Genomic DNA, 15,654 nt, shown 5'->3' with positions numbered 1-15,654 from the left:
ACCATTTGTGAGCATCATTGTGGGTTATGGGAAGAGGGGAGAAACTGCTTACTAACTTGATGGTAAGAAGGAGAACCGTTTGAAGTTGTGCTCGGGCATAGACTGTCCTGCTTTCTCCAGGCTGCATATTTTGCAGGCTCCTTTCGGTGAGAAGTACCTTGTTTCATGTGAGTGGTGAGTTTGTAACAGCAGGGGGCATCAGCTGAGTGAGCAGCTTTCTTCCACATATGCTCAATTAGAGATAGCTCATGGGGAGAGATAGTCCTTGCGAAACATCTTCAGAGAGCTTTGTGCTTATTTCCTTTATACCTGGTCTCTAGCCGATTTAATTTGTAACGTAGTAAAAAATAAATAAGTAAATTTATCTGATCTTTTTCCAGCTGGCACAGATCTTCCATATCTGGGGTTTTCCTGAGTGATAAGAAGACTGTGTTATGCAAATAAGGCAATGCTTAGTGTTCCCTGCGGTTGGAACCTGGGCGGTGATTTAATCAATTTTGCCTAGAAGATGAACCTCCACTAAAAACTCAGCAGAACTTCCTGGTGGCGAACACAGTGAAGTGAGAGAGGGTGGTTTGCCTTTACGTGAGGAAAAGAGGTCATGGAGCCCCACGCCTGCACCCTGGGCCTTACCGCTCTAAGTCTGGTTCTGGAGTGTCCCCCGAAGACTAGTCTGCTAAAGCCTTATTTGCCAGCCTGTGGCACTACTGGGAGATGACAGAACCTTCATGAGATGAGTCCTGGTGGGAGGCCGGTCACTGGGGTCACTGGAGAGGTGTCTTTGAAGAGGATATTGGAATCCTAGCCCCACCAGTTTCTTTCCTAGCAAGGAAAGCTGCTCTGAGTTCAGCTTTCATTTTCCTATTCTGACATTCGATTGCCTCACCTCAGGCCTGATGACAATGGAGTCAACTGATTCTGGAAGGACCTCTGAAACTGCGATTCCAAATAGACCTCTTCACAGCTATCTCAAGCATGTAGTTAACAGCAATAGAAAGCTGACTAACACACTGTGGCCTGCAAGGCTTAGGCTGAGTAGCTAGCTGCAGGGATGGAATGAAAAAAGGACAGACACACATACAGAATAACCGGGACATGGCGGGAGTTTCTTTTAACTCTAGGCCCTGCAACCTGAAATCTCAGCATGTTTATTATGTGCACCCCAGACTGTGGCGTGTGTGTGTGTGTGTGTGTGTGTGTGTGTGTGTGTGTGTGTGGCCAGGCAGTCAGGGTTAGTTAGCCTGGATAGGAAGGAGGTCCCTGGAGGACAGCAGTCTCAGGCTGTAAACATCAGGGAACAGGAAGCTAAGTTGCTAGTCTTCGCACACACTGACCAAATTAAAACACTAATACTAATACTCTGAGGAGAGCTTTGCCACCCGTCTCTAGCCTGGCCCACATGGGGAGCCAATTTTGCCAGTGTCCCATGGGTCCAAGGTTTGGAGTTCTGGATAGGGCTGTGCCCATTGTCGACAATACTCAGGGCTTGCCCATCTCCCTGCACACTCTCCCTTTGTGTCTCCTCGATGATGAAACCTTAACCACTTAAGCATAGTTTCTCTTTTCAGTGAGTTCTGTTAAGATTTTCCACTTAACTATCCCACATTTGCACTTTCTCAGTTAGAAGCGAAAGTAATTCCTAGCAAGTCAGCTCAGTGAAAAGTGGGAGGGGCCATTGTGTGGAGAATATGGCTTTTCACCAGCAAAGGATGTACTTACTGAGCCGCATAGTGTCAGAACTGAATTGCAGAATACACAGCTGATGCCCGGGACAATTCTTTCTGAGTTTTCCGTCCTAGTACTAAATGATGCAAAATTATTGGAGAAAGCATGCATCTTTATCTTATGAGCAATTGACAACAATCTGTATTAGTCCTTGACTCACGAACAACAAAACTCTGTTAAAGACACCCGCCTAACTCTATGATCTCCCCCTCAGCGAGCAGCTGTTATGATGTTTAACGATCTGAAGCACTCAAGGTGGTTTTTATGTTCAAATCCAGCTCCCCACCCTTGCATACCCTGCCTCCTCACCCTAGAGTATCTTTCTAGCCTTCCACTAGGTAACCCTGGGTTACCTTTCTACATAAAGCCGCTATTGTTAGCCTCTCCCTGGCCCCGGGCCGCTCTGCTGCTCTCTGCCATATGCTTCTTTGACCCCAACTATCCCTCCTAGCAGTTACGTGGCAGTTTCCCAACCGCCAGTTTCTATATCTGTTTCCACTCCTCCTGCCAACCTCCACCAGAGGGTAAAGTTCTTCTCCTCGCCAGCCAAGTACTGGGCCTCACATGCTGTGGACTGTGCTGGAATAGAATCAGTGGGTGAAAGCAACTGGGCAGACTTAATGTGTAGGCTTAACTCATTTTGCCCAAGGCTAATGCTTTGGAACATTCTGTTTCGACTGGGAAAACCACCTGACTGGCACTTTTAAACTAGTAAAAGTCAGATGAAGGCTTACTGCTGATTTAGATATTTAGAGAAGACTTCCAAAAAAAAAAAAATTCAGAGGTGAAAGTAAAATAGCCATCTAGGAAGAATGAAGAGATGAAAGAAACAAACAACAACAGGTCCTTTTTGAAAGCGGTGGGGTTGACTAAAGAGATGTACGGCAGCCATGCCATATATTTTCTTCTCCCGACACTTTTGGGTCGGAAGTCCAATGGCAAGAAGGCTGAAGGTGAGATATGAGCAGAACTTTCAGGAAAGCAGCTTTTCTCCAAGATCTGAAAGGACGGAAGCCGTGTTCCCCGGCTTTGCTCTGGCCACAGAAGATGGTGGTTCGGGGAACAGCTGCTTGAAGCAGCTACAGCACAGACCTTGAGGATGTGTGGGCATCCTCAGCAGGCCACTGGTGGGGTCTTCGTCAGTGGCCTCACTGATGGATTGGTTGTGAATACAGTTGAGTCTTTGAGGAACTTCCAGAAATATGTAGGGGGACACGCTGGGCTCTGCTAGCCGAATGGTAAAGAAAAAAGGAAAATGCAACTACAATCAACACACAAAGAAACAGAGAAAATAGACTTGTGTTTTGAATATGGAAAGAGATCTCACTGCAATAGTAAAACAAAGCCCCTTTGTAAATACGTAAAAGTCCCAAGACACAGTATGTGAATAACCAACTAGAGATGAAATTTAAATGCAAATTAAAACCATAGTGGATGTCACCCCATTCCAACAAGAATGGCACAAACAAAAACTAGTGATAATATTACGTTTCTGCCAAGAAAATACGTAATAAATGTCAGACCTTTTCTGTTCCATGTTGTAAAGAATAAAAGGCTGGGAACTGTAATGGAAAAGTGACACATCTTTATTCGTAGGTTATATGTACTGAAGAATTATGTATAGAAAAATTATTTTGAGTGATATCAGTTTAACGAGTTGTGTGCTTCAAATATTCAATATTGTAAGTAGAAAAAAAGCTTACGAACAAAAGCAGGAGACATCACAAATATGCATTACCTAAGAATAAACCTGATGAAAGATATAAAGAGATGGTTTTCTTCCTACATTGGAGGGAGGTTGTACAAATCTCCCTGAAAGAAAATGAAAAGGAATGTGATAAATGGAGAGATATTACATCCTTGCAGTTCCTAATGCTCGTTAGTGTAAGATGTGAATTCCTGCCAAACTCATTCATAGGTTCAGTTCCATCCCAGTCTATAGGTGTGTGTGAGTGTGTGTCTGTGTGCATAAACTAACAAGCTGGTTCTACAAATGTTTTACAAGTGCTAAGAAGAGCTAAGACGTCCTCAGTGGGTTGGGGGAGCTTCTCAAAAGATAGCCCCTAAACATGAGTATCACTGCGGGAAACAGGCTGTCTTCATAATTAGTGAAAAACGGATAAACTTTTTTGTAAGAGATGATGAGAGAACATAGGAGAATACTGGATCTACTTTAGTTCATAACAAATTCCTAAATGGGAAGTTCAAATTATGAAGTACTCAGAAAAGAAAATCTATTAAACACAACATCAATAAAATTATTCATAAATGTTATTAATAAAATATTTCAAACATAACATTTAAGACATATTTGAAAGTCCCTACTTAATGATAAAATAATAGAAATGTATCAAAGCAGGAGATTAAAATCTTTGTATATGCATTTAATGGAAGCAAAATATGCATATATGTGACAACTTCAACCATTTAGTCATTAGAGAAATGCAGTTTAAGTGTTTAAAACGCTACATTGTTACATGCTAACTAAATTTGCAAAAAGCATTAAAAAGAGTAAAAAGTATTACTGGGGAGCTGGTGGGAATAAATTAGTATCTACATTTATGTGCACTGTAGAGTTCAGAGCAGCCTCAAACCAAAACATCCACAACATCAGTTAGTAAGTAGTGTAATAAAAGCATAATTTGTATAGTTATAAAATGGAATATTACATAAGTAAACCTAGCAGACACAAAAAAAAACCCAGTAAACCAGAGAAAGACTGTTGGAAAAAAAGATATAAAAGAATACAGGCAGTATGGCTACATTCACACACAAATCCTAAACTGGCATGAAGTTATTTGTTTCCAGTACACATGTAAGTGGTAAAACTATGAAGAAAATCCAAGTAATCATCATCTAAAAACTCAGATTAGAAGTTAGTTTGAGAGGAGGTAAAGAAATGAGATTTAGGGGTGCTGTCAGTATTCTAGTGTGTGACCCGGTGGTAGCTTTATGAATGTTCATTATTCTTCTTAAGCTATATTTACAGTTCGTATTTTCTGTATGTAACAGCCCAGTGGGGGGGGGGGACATTTTACAGGTGCACTGTGGAATAGTAAAATTAAAATACTCGGAAAGGTTTTGCCTTTTAGGATCTAGGTTAAAGTTTTAGCTGATATCTTTTGTTTGGGGGGGGGACGAACTTAGTAACATTTATGGCAATAATAGTATCAATGATAACAGTTGCCATCTGTCAAGTTCCTGGGACACATCAATCACTTTCACCTCATTTCCTAGGCCTCATCTCTGTGAGGTAAATATTGTTATTCTCATTTAACAGACGAGAAGAACCAAGGCTTAGGATGACCACGCAGCCATTCTGAATTTGCACAATGAGCAAATCTCAACTTGAAACCTCAGCTTACTCTCTTGAATACCCACCAGTTCTCACCGGGCTAGCCTCTTTACTGTTATCTATCATTTTATTAAAATAGGATTTCATTCAGGTTAAAAAGAGAATAAACACTTATAGACCAGTGGATAACTTTAGAAAAGCATAGATTGTACCTGTTGCAACAATATTGTCTGACTTGACATTTTCTATTATCTTTTCCATATATTATAATTTACTTACTATTTATGGACGGTATCTACTTAACCATAAAATTGTGATTGTAGCTGGGTATAGCGGTGCAGTCCTTTAATCTCACACTTGGGAGACAGTGGTAGGTGGATCTCTGTGATTTTAATGCCAGCCTGGTCTACATAATGAGTTCCAGGACAACCAGAATGAAACCTGTCTCAAACAAACAAGCAAACAAATAATTTAGAACCTACTGCAAATACCATTCTGGAATCTTTCATTTTTTTCTCTCTCCCAACTTGATCGTTAGATTTATTCTTATATTGTTAATTATGACTAATGATGCTACTTTACTCATGGAAATACTGTGCTGTTTAAACAACTCTTATATTTACATTTTATTTTAATGTTTTATTGCAAAGTCTTATTATTATGTTTGGCAGTGCTGGGGATTGAATCCCAGAGGTACATACTCTCACCACTGAGCTAAATCTTCAACCCCCATTAATGGTTTGAACATTAAAAATGTCACTATTATACCTTCAAGGATAACATCTTGGTACAATCCACTCCTTCAAAATCAAGCTTTTAAAAATGCCTTGATGTGGCCCAAGAGTGTGCTCAAGGTGCCTTTCATAATGATTAGCTAGGACTTCGTTTTCTACCCAGTGTGTGAGAGTAGTAACACCCCCCCCACACACACACACACCTTGCCAAGCTTCCATCACAGTGAACATTTGTTCTGCGTGGGAACTGCATTAGCAGTGCCTTCCATTCTCTTGTTGGCTGCAGTGAGTCTTTACAGACTACTGAAGCACTTGCAACCACATTCTTCAACTCTTTTGAACATATAGAATAAACACTGGCAACTCTGAACTGTTCTGAAGTTGCCCAGTTTACAGCCTGCCTAAAAATCTTTTACCTTTCATAGCAAACTCACCCCAGCAGCAGGTGAGGTGTCCCCAGCACCCCCCACACACACACACACCAGCCATTACCATCCCCCCAGTACAGTGTTTTTCCTTGTAGAAACTTTCTCCCCTGAGCCTTGCCGTCTGGGAGAAATCCTCCAGCTTTGGTGAGAGAACATGACTTAAGGTTCGAACTTCTGTAATTTCATGCCTCGTTGGTATCATAAGCTGCTTCTGGCTCCTCAAATCCTCTTCCAATTTAGAAGGTAGAAAGGCGTTTCTAAGCACGTCAACATAAATACACTGTTCCTCTACTTCCTGAAAGTGATGATTCATGCCATAGGATGGGGGTGGGGCTTGTAAGTGGACAGCAGCCTCCTGGACGCCCTTCACTTGCTTAGAATGAATAAAATGAATAGCAGCAGTGTGAATTTTACCTTGTAGCAAGCATCTTACTTTCCTCCTTGGGCTTAAAGAACAGACGAAAAGAAATACACATGGGGAATGTGGGGAAAAGGCTGAATCCTACAGTGTTGGGGTGGAATCATAAATATGTGTGAATGAGCACATGATATAAAACACTAATGATTTTCATTGTCATGACTGGAAGCAGTCAAGGAGCATACCTGTGCCCAGTTCTTGATTTTTAAAGAGCATCTTTGTGGCCTGGTTTTGATATTGAAATGTCTTTCAATGTTCCTTGAAGAAATGGAAAATTAAAGAAATAGAGTGGAAAGGTTCCAAAAAAAGTAAAGAGTAATCAAAGATAGTATTGGTGCATCAAAAGTACACAATAGCTAACACAGCAGCTCTGTTGTTCAAATAGGCAACAATTTGACAATGTGAGCATCAAAATGAAGAATGTAAGGTTTTGTTTGTTTGTTTTACTTTATACTGACACTTCAAAGAGAGATGCAGGTTCAGGAAAGAAGCATTGTGATTTAGAATAATGCAAGTGAGTTTGTAAGAAATGACAGACAGGCTCAGTAACTCACTATATTACATAATCACCATGGTAATCCATCCAATCAAGATCGCTATTACATAATCAGCATGTTAATCCATCTGATCAAAAATAGATACCAAGGGCCTGGGCAGTGAATTTCTGGGACACAGGATTCTCAGAGTCCCATAACTCAGGTATCATTTGAAAGAGAAAAAGATAACCTTGCATTAGAGAAATCTGGTGGACACCACTATACTCAGATCATCAAATTTAACATTACTAACTAATGACAGCATGGGTGGCATTGTGTGTCACCTGTTGGTATATCCTGAGACAAACATAATTTCTCTGGTTTTCTTGCCACAACTCTTACTCGGTTCTATATATGAAGACACAATCAGGCAATTCAAACTGTGATAATTTTTGAAGCTGTTTGTCTGGAGTTTTCAAAAACAACAATTCCAAGTAGAATAACAGGAAAAAGAATAGGTTGATTGCTTCCTAAATAAGGAAAAGGGGATTAAAAAAAAAAACTTTACAGCAAATACACTATGGGATATTTGACTGGGCCCTGTTATGTAAAAATGTCTTCCTTCTGAGGAGACACAATTGTGCATACAGGGATAAAGTCTTGTGAAAACTGCAACTTCTGGAAGAAAGACAGAAACAGCAACTGTGGAAAATACTAACATTTGGTGATGATAAGAAAATCGTAAATAGCTACTTACTGTACTCTTCTCATAAGGCCTGTGCAAGTTTGAACTTGAAAATATTTGAAATTTATCTATTTTTACTATACTGGGGACCAAACCCAGAACCTCATGCACCCTAGACAAGCGCTTTCCTACTGAGCGACATCTTTAGCCTCCAGGTTTGTTTTATTAAAGGTTGGGAAACAAAGGTTGACAACAAAACGGTGTAAAAGTCATAGATAGCTTTGGGGACTTACTTGCCAATTTATTTATGATGCATATTGCATGATGTACTTTGTTCCCAATGAAATATCATGTGCTGTTTTCTAAATAACGTATCAACTCAGTGATAGATATTTGCATTCAACAATAAATAAAATGGCATATAATTAAAAGAACAGCTAACCCAACCATTACAGGAATAATTTAATAAGACAGTTTTTTTAGTACCTTTAAAATAAACTAATTTTTATGTAGTTTTATAGCACCTCTTTTGTTTTCATGTTTTAAACAGTAAAAGAAACAGAAAACGAATTACATGCCTAAGAAATATGAGTTTGTTTCTTTGTTTGGTTTCTGTGGCATGGGAGAAAAACTCAGGGCCTCATATATGCTGGCAAGAACTTTACCACGTAACTAAGCCTGCAGCCTGCCTGGGAGTTTTACCCTCCTTGGTTTTTGTTACAAAATATTTAGCTACTTACTCACTGTCACTTGGAAATTTTAAAGGTCTAATATCAGATGGACTGTAAACAAGTCTGGACATTAGGTAACAGCATTACCCTCTTGGCTGAAAGAATTCTATGGCCAATGAGATAATAGTGAGAGAGGCTAACTTCGTATAGCTCGCAGTTTTAACCAATTACAAAATCTCACTTCATCTGGCATTTGTACAAGAGAAGTATGGAACTCACTCTCCCATTCATCCTTTTCCTTTCTTCAGCCCCAGCTGCCCCAGCACTGTGGGTTTTATTTACGTCTCCCTGGATCCCCGCCTTGGTCACTTGGAACAACCGGTTCCAAACGGCCCAAAAGCCCTCCCTCCCTCCTTCTCTTGACAAGATTATTTCTTTATGAATCATATTAAAACTGAATTTTCTTCTTTTCTTAGTGACATTAACAAAGTGTGCTTTGCAGATCACAAAATTCACCCTTCTAACATATACGACTTAATGGTATTTTAAGACATTTGGTGAGTTGTGTAATTGTTATATCATGCACCACCCAGTGAGATCTGTTTACAGCTGATTCTTGACACCACACTGCTTTCAATGTCTATGGACTGATATGTATATGGGACTTATATATATTATATATAAATCCCATAGTATGTGGCTATATTGCATAGTTTCTGGCCTTTGTTTCTGGCGTTTTTCATTTAGCACCATGTTTTAGTTCATTCATATTATAGGAAGTATTGGTATTTTACTTCTGAATAGTATTCTATTTGAATAGAAATACCATTTTTTATTATCCACTTCACCAAACCAGCTACTGGACATTTGGGTTGTTTCTTATTGTGGCAACTGCCACACTTATGTGCAAGGGTTTCATGTTCTTGTGTTCTCATTTCTCTTTCCTGTGTACCCAGAAGTACTAGACTTATGGGAAGTAGCTTAAACTGATATCACACTTTGAAAAGAGTCTGTGTCATTTTTCTATTCCCATCTGCTGTCTGATGAGAGCTCCCCTTTCTCTCCCTTCTAGTCATGTTTGTCTCTCTCTATCTCTTTATAATTAACACTCTCCCATTGGGTTCAAAATGCTATTTTGTTGTGATTTGAATTTGTCTCTTTCTGATGACTGATATCCTGCTTGTTTATTCAAATCCTGTGTCTGCTTTTAAAATTGGGACCTATGGCATCCCATTAGTGAGCTGTAACAATCTGTTGAACACAAGCCCTTTATCAAATCTGTGCTACCAAAGCATCTCTTCCAGGCCATAGCTGTCTTTTAAGTTTTCTAATGCTGTCTTTTAAAGAGCAGAGTCTTTGAATTTTGATGGAGTGCAATTTATCAATTTCTGCTTTTAGGGTCATACTCTCTGGTGCTTCGTGGAAGGCGGAACACATGATTGTTAAGTAGACAGCTGGAATGAGGCGGCCTTTTACCTGCATTTCAATATCCATGTTGATTCCTCCACTCTTGTGTGTAGAAGCCTGTTTTATCTGGAGAAATTCAGAAAGCTCCACACAAACATAAATAATCTACATTTTTTTTCCTGGCCTGCTTTGAATGTGAAGAGAAGGTGAACTATCAATGATTCCGATTCATGTGGCTCCTCAGCTTGGAGTCTCTTCCTCGGGTAGTGGGAATGTTGCCTAAAATAAAGTTAAGAAATTTTGTTCTTGTTTCCGAGAATTTCATATATGTATACAATGAAAAATATGTCCACTACCATTTCCCTCCTTCAACTTTCTCATGTTCCTCCAACATGTCCCCTTTCCAACTTCATTTCCTCTTAAAAAGAATGATTTTTCCCTCCCCCCAGCAGCTTTCAACTGCTAGTAAGGGGTGAGGCATGGAGAGCACCCTTTAGGCTGGTTTGATCTTGCACAGGTCTTGTACAGGCAAGCACAGCTGCTGTGAGTTCAGAAGTGTGAAGCCACAGGATGCTCATCACAGCTCCACTCCTTTGAATCCTCCAGCTCTCACATTACCTCCTCTTTAGTGATGTTCTCTGAATCTCGTTAGTGGGATAGTGGGGGAAGGTGGCGGTTTGGATAAAGATGTTGTATTTAGCACTGAGCACTCGGTTTTACAATCAAGGGTTTCTTAGGTCTGTGAAAGGCTGTTCTCCTTCTGTTTACATTTTGAAAAGTCATGTAAGTCCAAAAATGTCAAGGAAACAATGGAAGAGTATTTCTGGGACTTCTCATAGCTTTACTTTTAATTTTTCTAGGTATAACGAGCATCTTTAAGCATTTCAGAGCAAGGGAGAGGGGTATGAGAATGCACATAACGCCTAGACACATAGATTTTTGTGGTCAACTATTGTGCCAGATACCTTGTGCTCCCAATCATCAAGCTTGAACAGTGTGACTTAGCATAACTGTGTCACTGTCACCAAAGTTGATAAGACAGACAGCATGAATTCTTTCAATTAACTGAAAATTTAAGACACTAGGTACAGCCAAGTCTGTCTAGCGATTAAGTAGCAAGTACTTACTGAGTACATATTATATATGGCAATATCCATGTGTAGATGGCTGTACAAACTTGCAACTCCAGCATATACCCTTCCGTAGACCTCCATTTCTATGACTATTGAACTTGAATGCTCAAGGCACTTGTCAAAAATTGAGCTCCAGACCCCCCTCCCCCAACTTTGCACCTCCTACAGCTATCTCATTTCATATCACCTTCTTCCTTCAGGTGCACAGAAGGAATCTGTAAATCCTTCTGTCTACCGTCTTCCCTTTTTACCTTGTGTCTAAGTCATCACAAAGCCTGTTAGCTCCAAATGAAATGTGGAAGCATGCCTGGGATTCTAGAACCGAAAAGGGGGGTGGGATGGTGAAAATTAACTATTGGATTATAGTAGTGCATCTTCTGGCCCTGGCTATCTAATGCTTGTGGCTAGGAGACAAAGAGGTAAGAATTATGACTTCATTTTTATGGTCTGACTTGAGGGTGTGGCCACCCAACACACATTCTCATTCTTTATTCTGAGAAAGACTTGCCTTTGTCAGCATTTAGACACAGTTTAATGATGCCTATAAATGTTCATAACTTAAAGTCAGTTTAGCCTTTTGGGAATATCTTGTTGAATAATATAATATCTTAACATTAATAATGTAATATCTTAATAAGATAATAACTTCTTCCTGAAGAACTAAGTTTTTGAATCCTAGAAAAACAGCAACAGTTCAGCTTTTCAAAGAAGATTCTGCTAGAATCCGTCAAATGCTACTTAAAATGGAAAACATCCATTTTCGTTTTTACTGATGACATTAATCTAAATTAAAAAAATCAAAGGTGCCAGAGGCTGCTGGTGGCAATGGGCCACAGAGGGCTCAGTAAGGGCTGAATGAGAGGTGACAATTGTCTGGGTCATGAAGAGTTCAAGAGCTGTCTATAATGTCAATTTTAGTTTGTCAGCAACATAAGTTTTATATCAAGTATATAAATCTAGAAAAAGTAGACCTGGGAAGATGGTTCTTTCCATGATGATTCGGGAAGAGTCCTAGTGTTACTTATAAGAAGAATCTGTGAGAAATCCACCTCTAGTCTTTGTACCTACATGCATATGTGTGTCTTTGATCCTCCCCGTAAATGGAGACCTTTCAGATACTATTAAGACTGAGTAAATTAAACAATACTTGCTATGTGAATTCAGAAGGACCCGTTACCACATTTGGATCACTTCATAACACGTCCAAACAGATGTGCATGTAACTTTCGGCTTGCATCCCTTGCATTCTGGCAGCTGCAATCAGGTCTGAGTGGAGTATGCGACCACCAAGCACAAATCCAGCCCAGTGACTACAGGGGTACCGAGAGGGGAAGGTAAAGGTGATATTTCATCCAGTGTTCTCGGTTCGTCCTCTCCTTACCTGACCTTTGAAATGGAGCCATCAGCTTTGAAAGGCCTGACATCTAAAATTAATAGTCTTTTCCCATCTGACCAAGAAAGCAACAGCTGAGCAACATGAGATCAAGGAACATATTAGTTATAACAGGGGCTCAAAGTGGCATTTGAGAGGGAAGAGACTTCCTCTGGTGGTAGACACTTGTCACTCCAGATCACTTCTGCCCACTGAGAGTGAAGGATCTTGCCAGGGAGTTCTGCAGTCCTTTTCAGTTCTGCAGATTCCTCTTCTCTGCCGGAAAGAATCCTCTACTCGAGGAGTGGTTCAGGCTCCAGGATGTCCTCCTACAGATGGTAATTACTTTTTGTTTATTGCTATATATGCTCCAATCTCATTTTTCTCCCTGGGTTGCTTTAAATAACAAGTCCTTCCATACTTCAGGCAGAGCTCAATGCTTAGTATTTCTTTGTGGGATAGTTATGTTTTAAACCTAAATTTCTGTTGTAATGTGTCTGTTTTTGTGGCTCCCTGATCCAGTTTTGGCAGGGCCTGCAATTCAACATTATATCTTAGCCACAGTTTACTGTTAAACAGACATGCATCGGTCTACTTAGATTAAAATTTCTTTCCATAGAATTTTTTAAAATACTGATTAGTGGTGTATAATGAATTAGTAGAGGTCTGGTTGATGTTATTTGCAATTTTTAAAAAAAGTAAGTTCTTTAGAAATTTGTAGAACATTAAATTTAACTCTAGTAGGTTATTTTACTCTATGAATTGTAAAAATAAAGTCTCATTGGCAGAATTAAAAGCGATTGTTATTAGAGAAAATGAAGCAAATTTCAAAGAATTTCAAGCAGGGGCCTCAAGAGGTAGCCATGGAAAAACACAAATCCAAATCTTTTCTTAATCTTTGTCCCCCTGTATATCCAAGTAGTGTGTGAATACATAGATGCATTTATATATCCAGAACTGTGACTCTGTAGCATGTGTGTAACCTAATTTGTATGGAGGGCATTTCGGAGAGAGCATTCAAAGCTGAGCCCAGTGCACAGCTGTTGACAAAGATGCAACAAAAGGTGTTTGGCCACATCCTTCATCTGAACTGACTTTCTGTTGAAAAATCAATACCACATGTCTCAAGATGTAGGCAGGAGGAGTTGGTGTGTGGCTCAGAGGTAGAGGTGTTTGCCTAACATGGGTGGCTTGTTGGGTTTAATACTGAGCACTGAATAATGTAAAGCGGGGTTTGCATGCAGAGAATCGCTGTGGTGGAGACAGTGCCCAGGAAGGAGGCCCAATTTCCAGAGGGAGAAGGGGAAGCCCCTCTTCCTAGACAAGTCTTTCTTTCCGGCAGGACTGTGAGTAACAAGCTATGCACGGTCAACCCCCCCCCCCCCCCCCAGCCCTCAGACTGTGTGTTAACTGGCCACATGACATGGTGGTGGAATTTTCAATTTGCCTCTTATCTTCTAGTATCTAGGAAAACACACACACACACACACACACACACACACACACACACCATTCTCACAGCATGGGAATATGAAACTCAAAGCAGGGCAGCCTGAAGGGACAGGAGTTTGGACTTCTGGGGTGAATGGGAGTGGGAAGTCTCTGGAAGGACAAAGGAGGGATGCACAGACATCAAGGGTGCAAATGAAATCTTTCAGACGGCAGCTACCTGAAACGGTCATTTCTATCAGCATAGGTGTCTTGCTCTCTGTCTCCTCTTCCTGTGACTGAATCAGTCTTTTCCTGGCATCTACAAAGGGGAAGAGGGGATGTATCAGACAGAACTAGCTCTATTTTCATTTATTACTTCTCAATGTAGATGGCTCTAAACTTCCTTTAACAAAGGGCTTTTATTTCCCCAGCCATTCCTGTGTGTAAACGGTCTTGTGGTTTACTTGAACAACCAATTTGAAAGATACTGCATAAATGTAATTGGGGTTTCCCTCAGTGTATGTCTTATTTAATGTAGTGAAGGATATTCATGGTCATCTGGGAGGGCACATCTCACTATTTGATTTTGTGTGAAAATGTGTAATATATATATGTATACATATATATGTATATATATATTTATATACATATATATGTATATAAATATACATATGTATATAATATATACATATTATATACATATATATGTATATAATATATACATATTATATACATATATATGTATATAAATATGTATATATGTATATCATATGTATACATATATTTCTTTAATATATATATTCCTTTAAATGTTCTAGCAACAGGAAAAGTTTTGGTGTGAATATCCACGTTGCTCCTGATTTGGAAAGTTGATGGTAAATACATGGTCTGAACTGTTTTGTTTGTTTGTTTCCTTTCTTTATAGTCAAGAGAAGAGAGTACTGAAAAGCCATGATTGTGTCCTGCTCTACCAATCCGAGACAGAGGGAGATGAAAGCCCTGCTTCTGACAGCAGCCTGCTCAGACTCACTACCAGTATGCTGAAGGTGAAGAGGCTGGAGGAGATCAGCTCATGCCACAGCAGCAACCCTCTGGAGAAGGTGGCCTTTTTTCAGTGCATGGAAGAGGTGGAGAAGGTGAAATGCTTTCTGGAAGAGAGCTCTGGCAATCTGGATCTGCAGTCTGGAGACAACGAGGTAACCATGCTCTGCTTCATCCCGTAGGTGGTGCTACTTGTGTGGCCCCCTTCAGGTTCGGTGTTGTCCCTTGTGTGTAGAGCTGAGGAAGCCTGGGAATGGACGAATTTCTGTTCCGCTTCTCTAAGGACTGTGTGTAGGCTCTACACTTGAGTTGCATTGATGAGTTCAGAGGCATTTGAATGTGTATTTTACCTGCAGTGGTTGAGGAGTTCTGAGGTGAGTTTCTGGGGACTGGGAGTGTAGCTCAGTGGTAGAGGCTGTGCATAGCATGCTGGAGACCCTGAGTTCCACACCATCACCCCCCTCAACCAAATTCGCATATACACATACACACATTTCTATAGAATATGCTGGGATGACAACTCGTGGGCAGAAGGACGGGGCCCGGTGTGCAGCTTCTAATTTCCTGAAAGCCCTGAGCTCTGTGAGAGGTAGAGCTGTTAACAGCAAAGTTCAGAGAAGGGGAAGCATTTCTTGCTGATGACGTGATGGTAGAGCCTTGTAATCACCATGCAGAACAAGCGCTCTGGGCTGCAACAAATTCGCACATGGAGTTGCCTAATCTGATCAATGAGATGCTAGGTGCTTCGGAAGTAAGTTGGATAATACGTCCAAAGCATGGAAGCATTTATGGTGTGTGTGTGTGTGTGTGTGTGTGTGTGTGTGTGTGTGTGTGTGTG

At 40.3% G+C, this 15,654-nt stretch overlaps 1 protein-coding gene across 1 annotated transcript in view; it reads left to right on the top strand.

Moving 5' to 3' along the window:
* The first annotated feature begins 12,665 nt into the window (after positions 1 to 12,665).
* Positions 12,666 to 15,654, top strand: part of Mylk4 (myosin light chain kinase family member 4) — a 71,025-nt gene continuing 68,036 nt past the window's right edge. Inside the window, exons 1-2 of the mRNA XM_055619100.1 lie at positions 12,666 to 12,682; positions 14,701 to 14,971. Of these exons, the coding sequence (XP_055475075.1) occupies positions 12,666 to 12,682; positions 14,701 to 14,971 (288 nt within the window). The remainder of the gene's footprint in view (positions 12,683 to 14,700; positions 14,972 to 15,654) is intronic.

Source organism: Psammomys obesus, unplaced genomic scaffold (genome assembly GCF_907164565.1).
Source record: "Psammomys obesus unplaced genomic scaffold, mPsaObe1.curated_primary_1811, whole genome shotgun sequence".
Lineage (NCBI taxonomy): Eukaryota > Metazoa > Chordata > Mammalia > Rodentia > Muridae > Psammomys > Psammomys obesus.
This window is presented reverse-complemented; position numbering and strand designations above follow the sequence as displayed.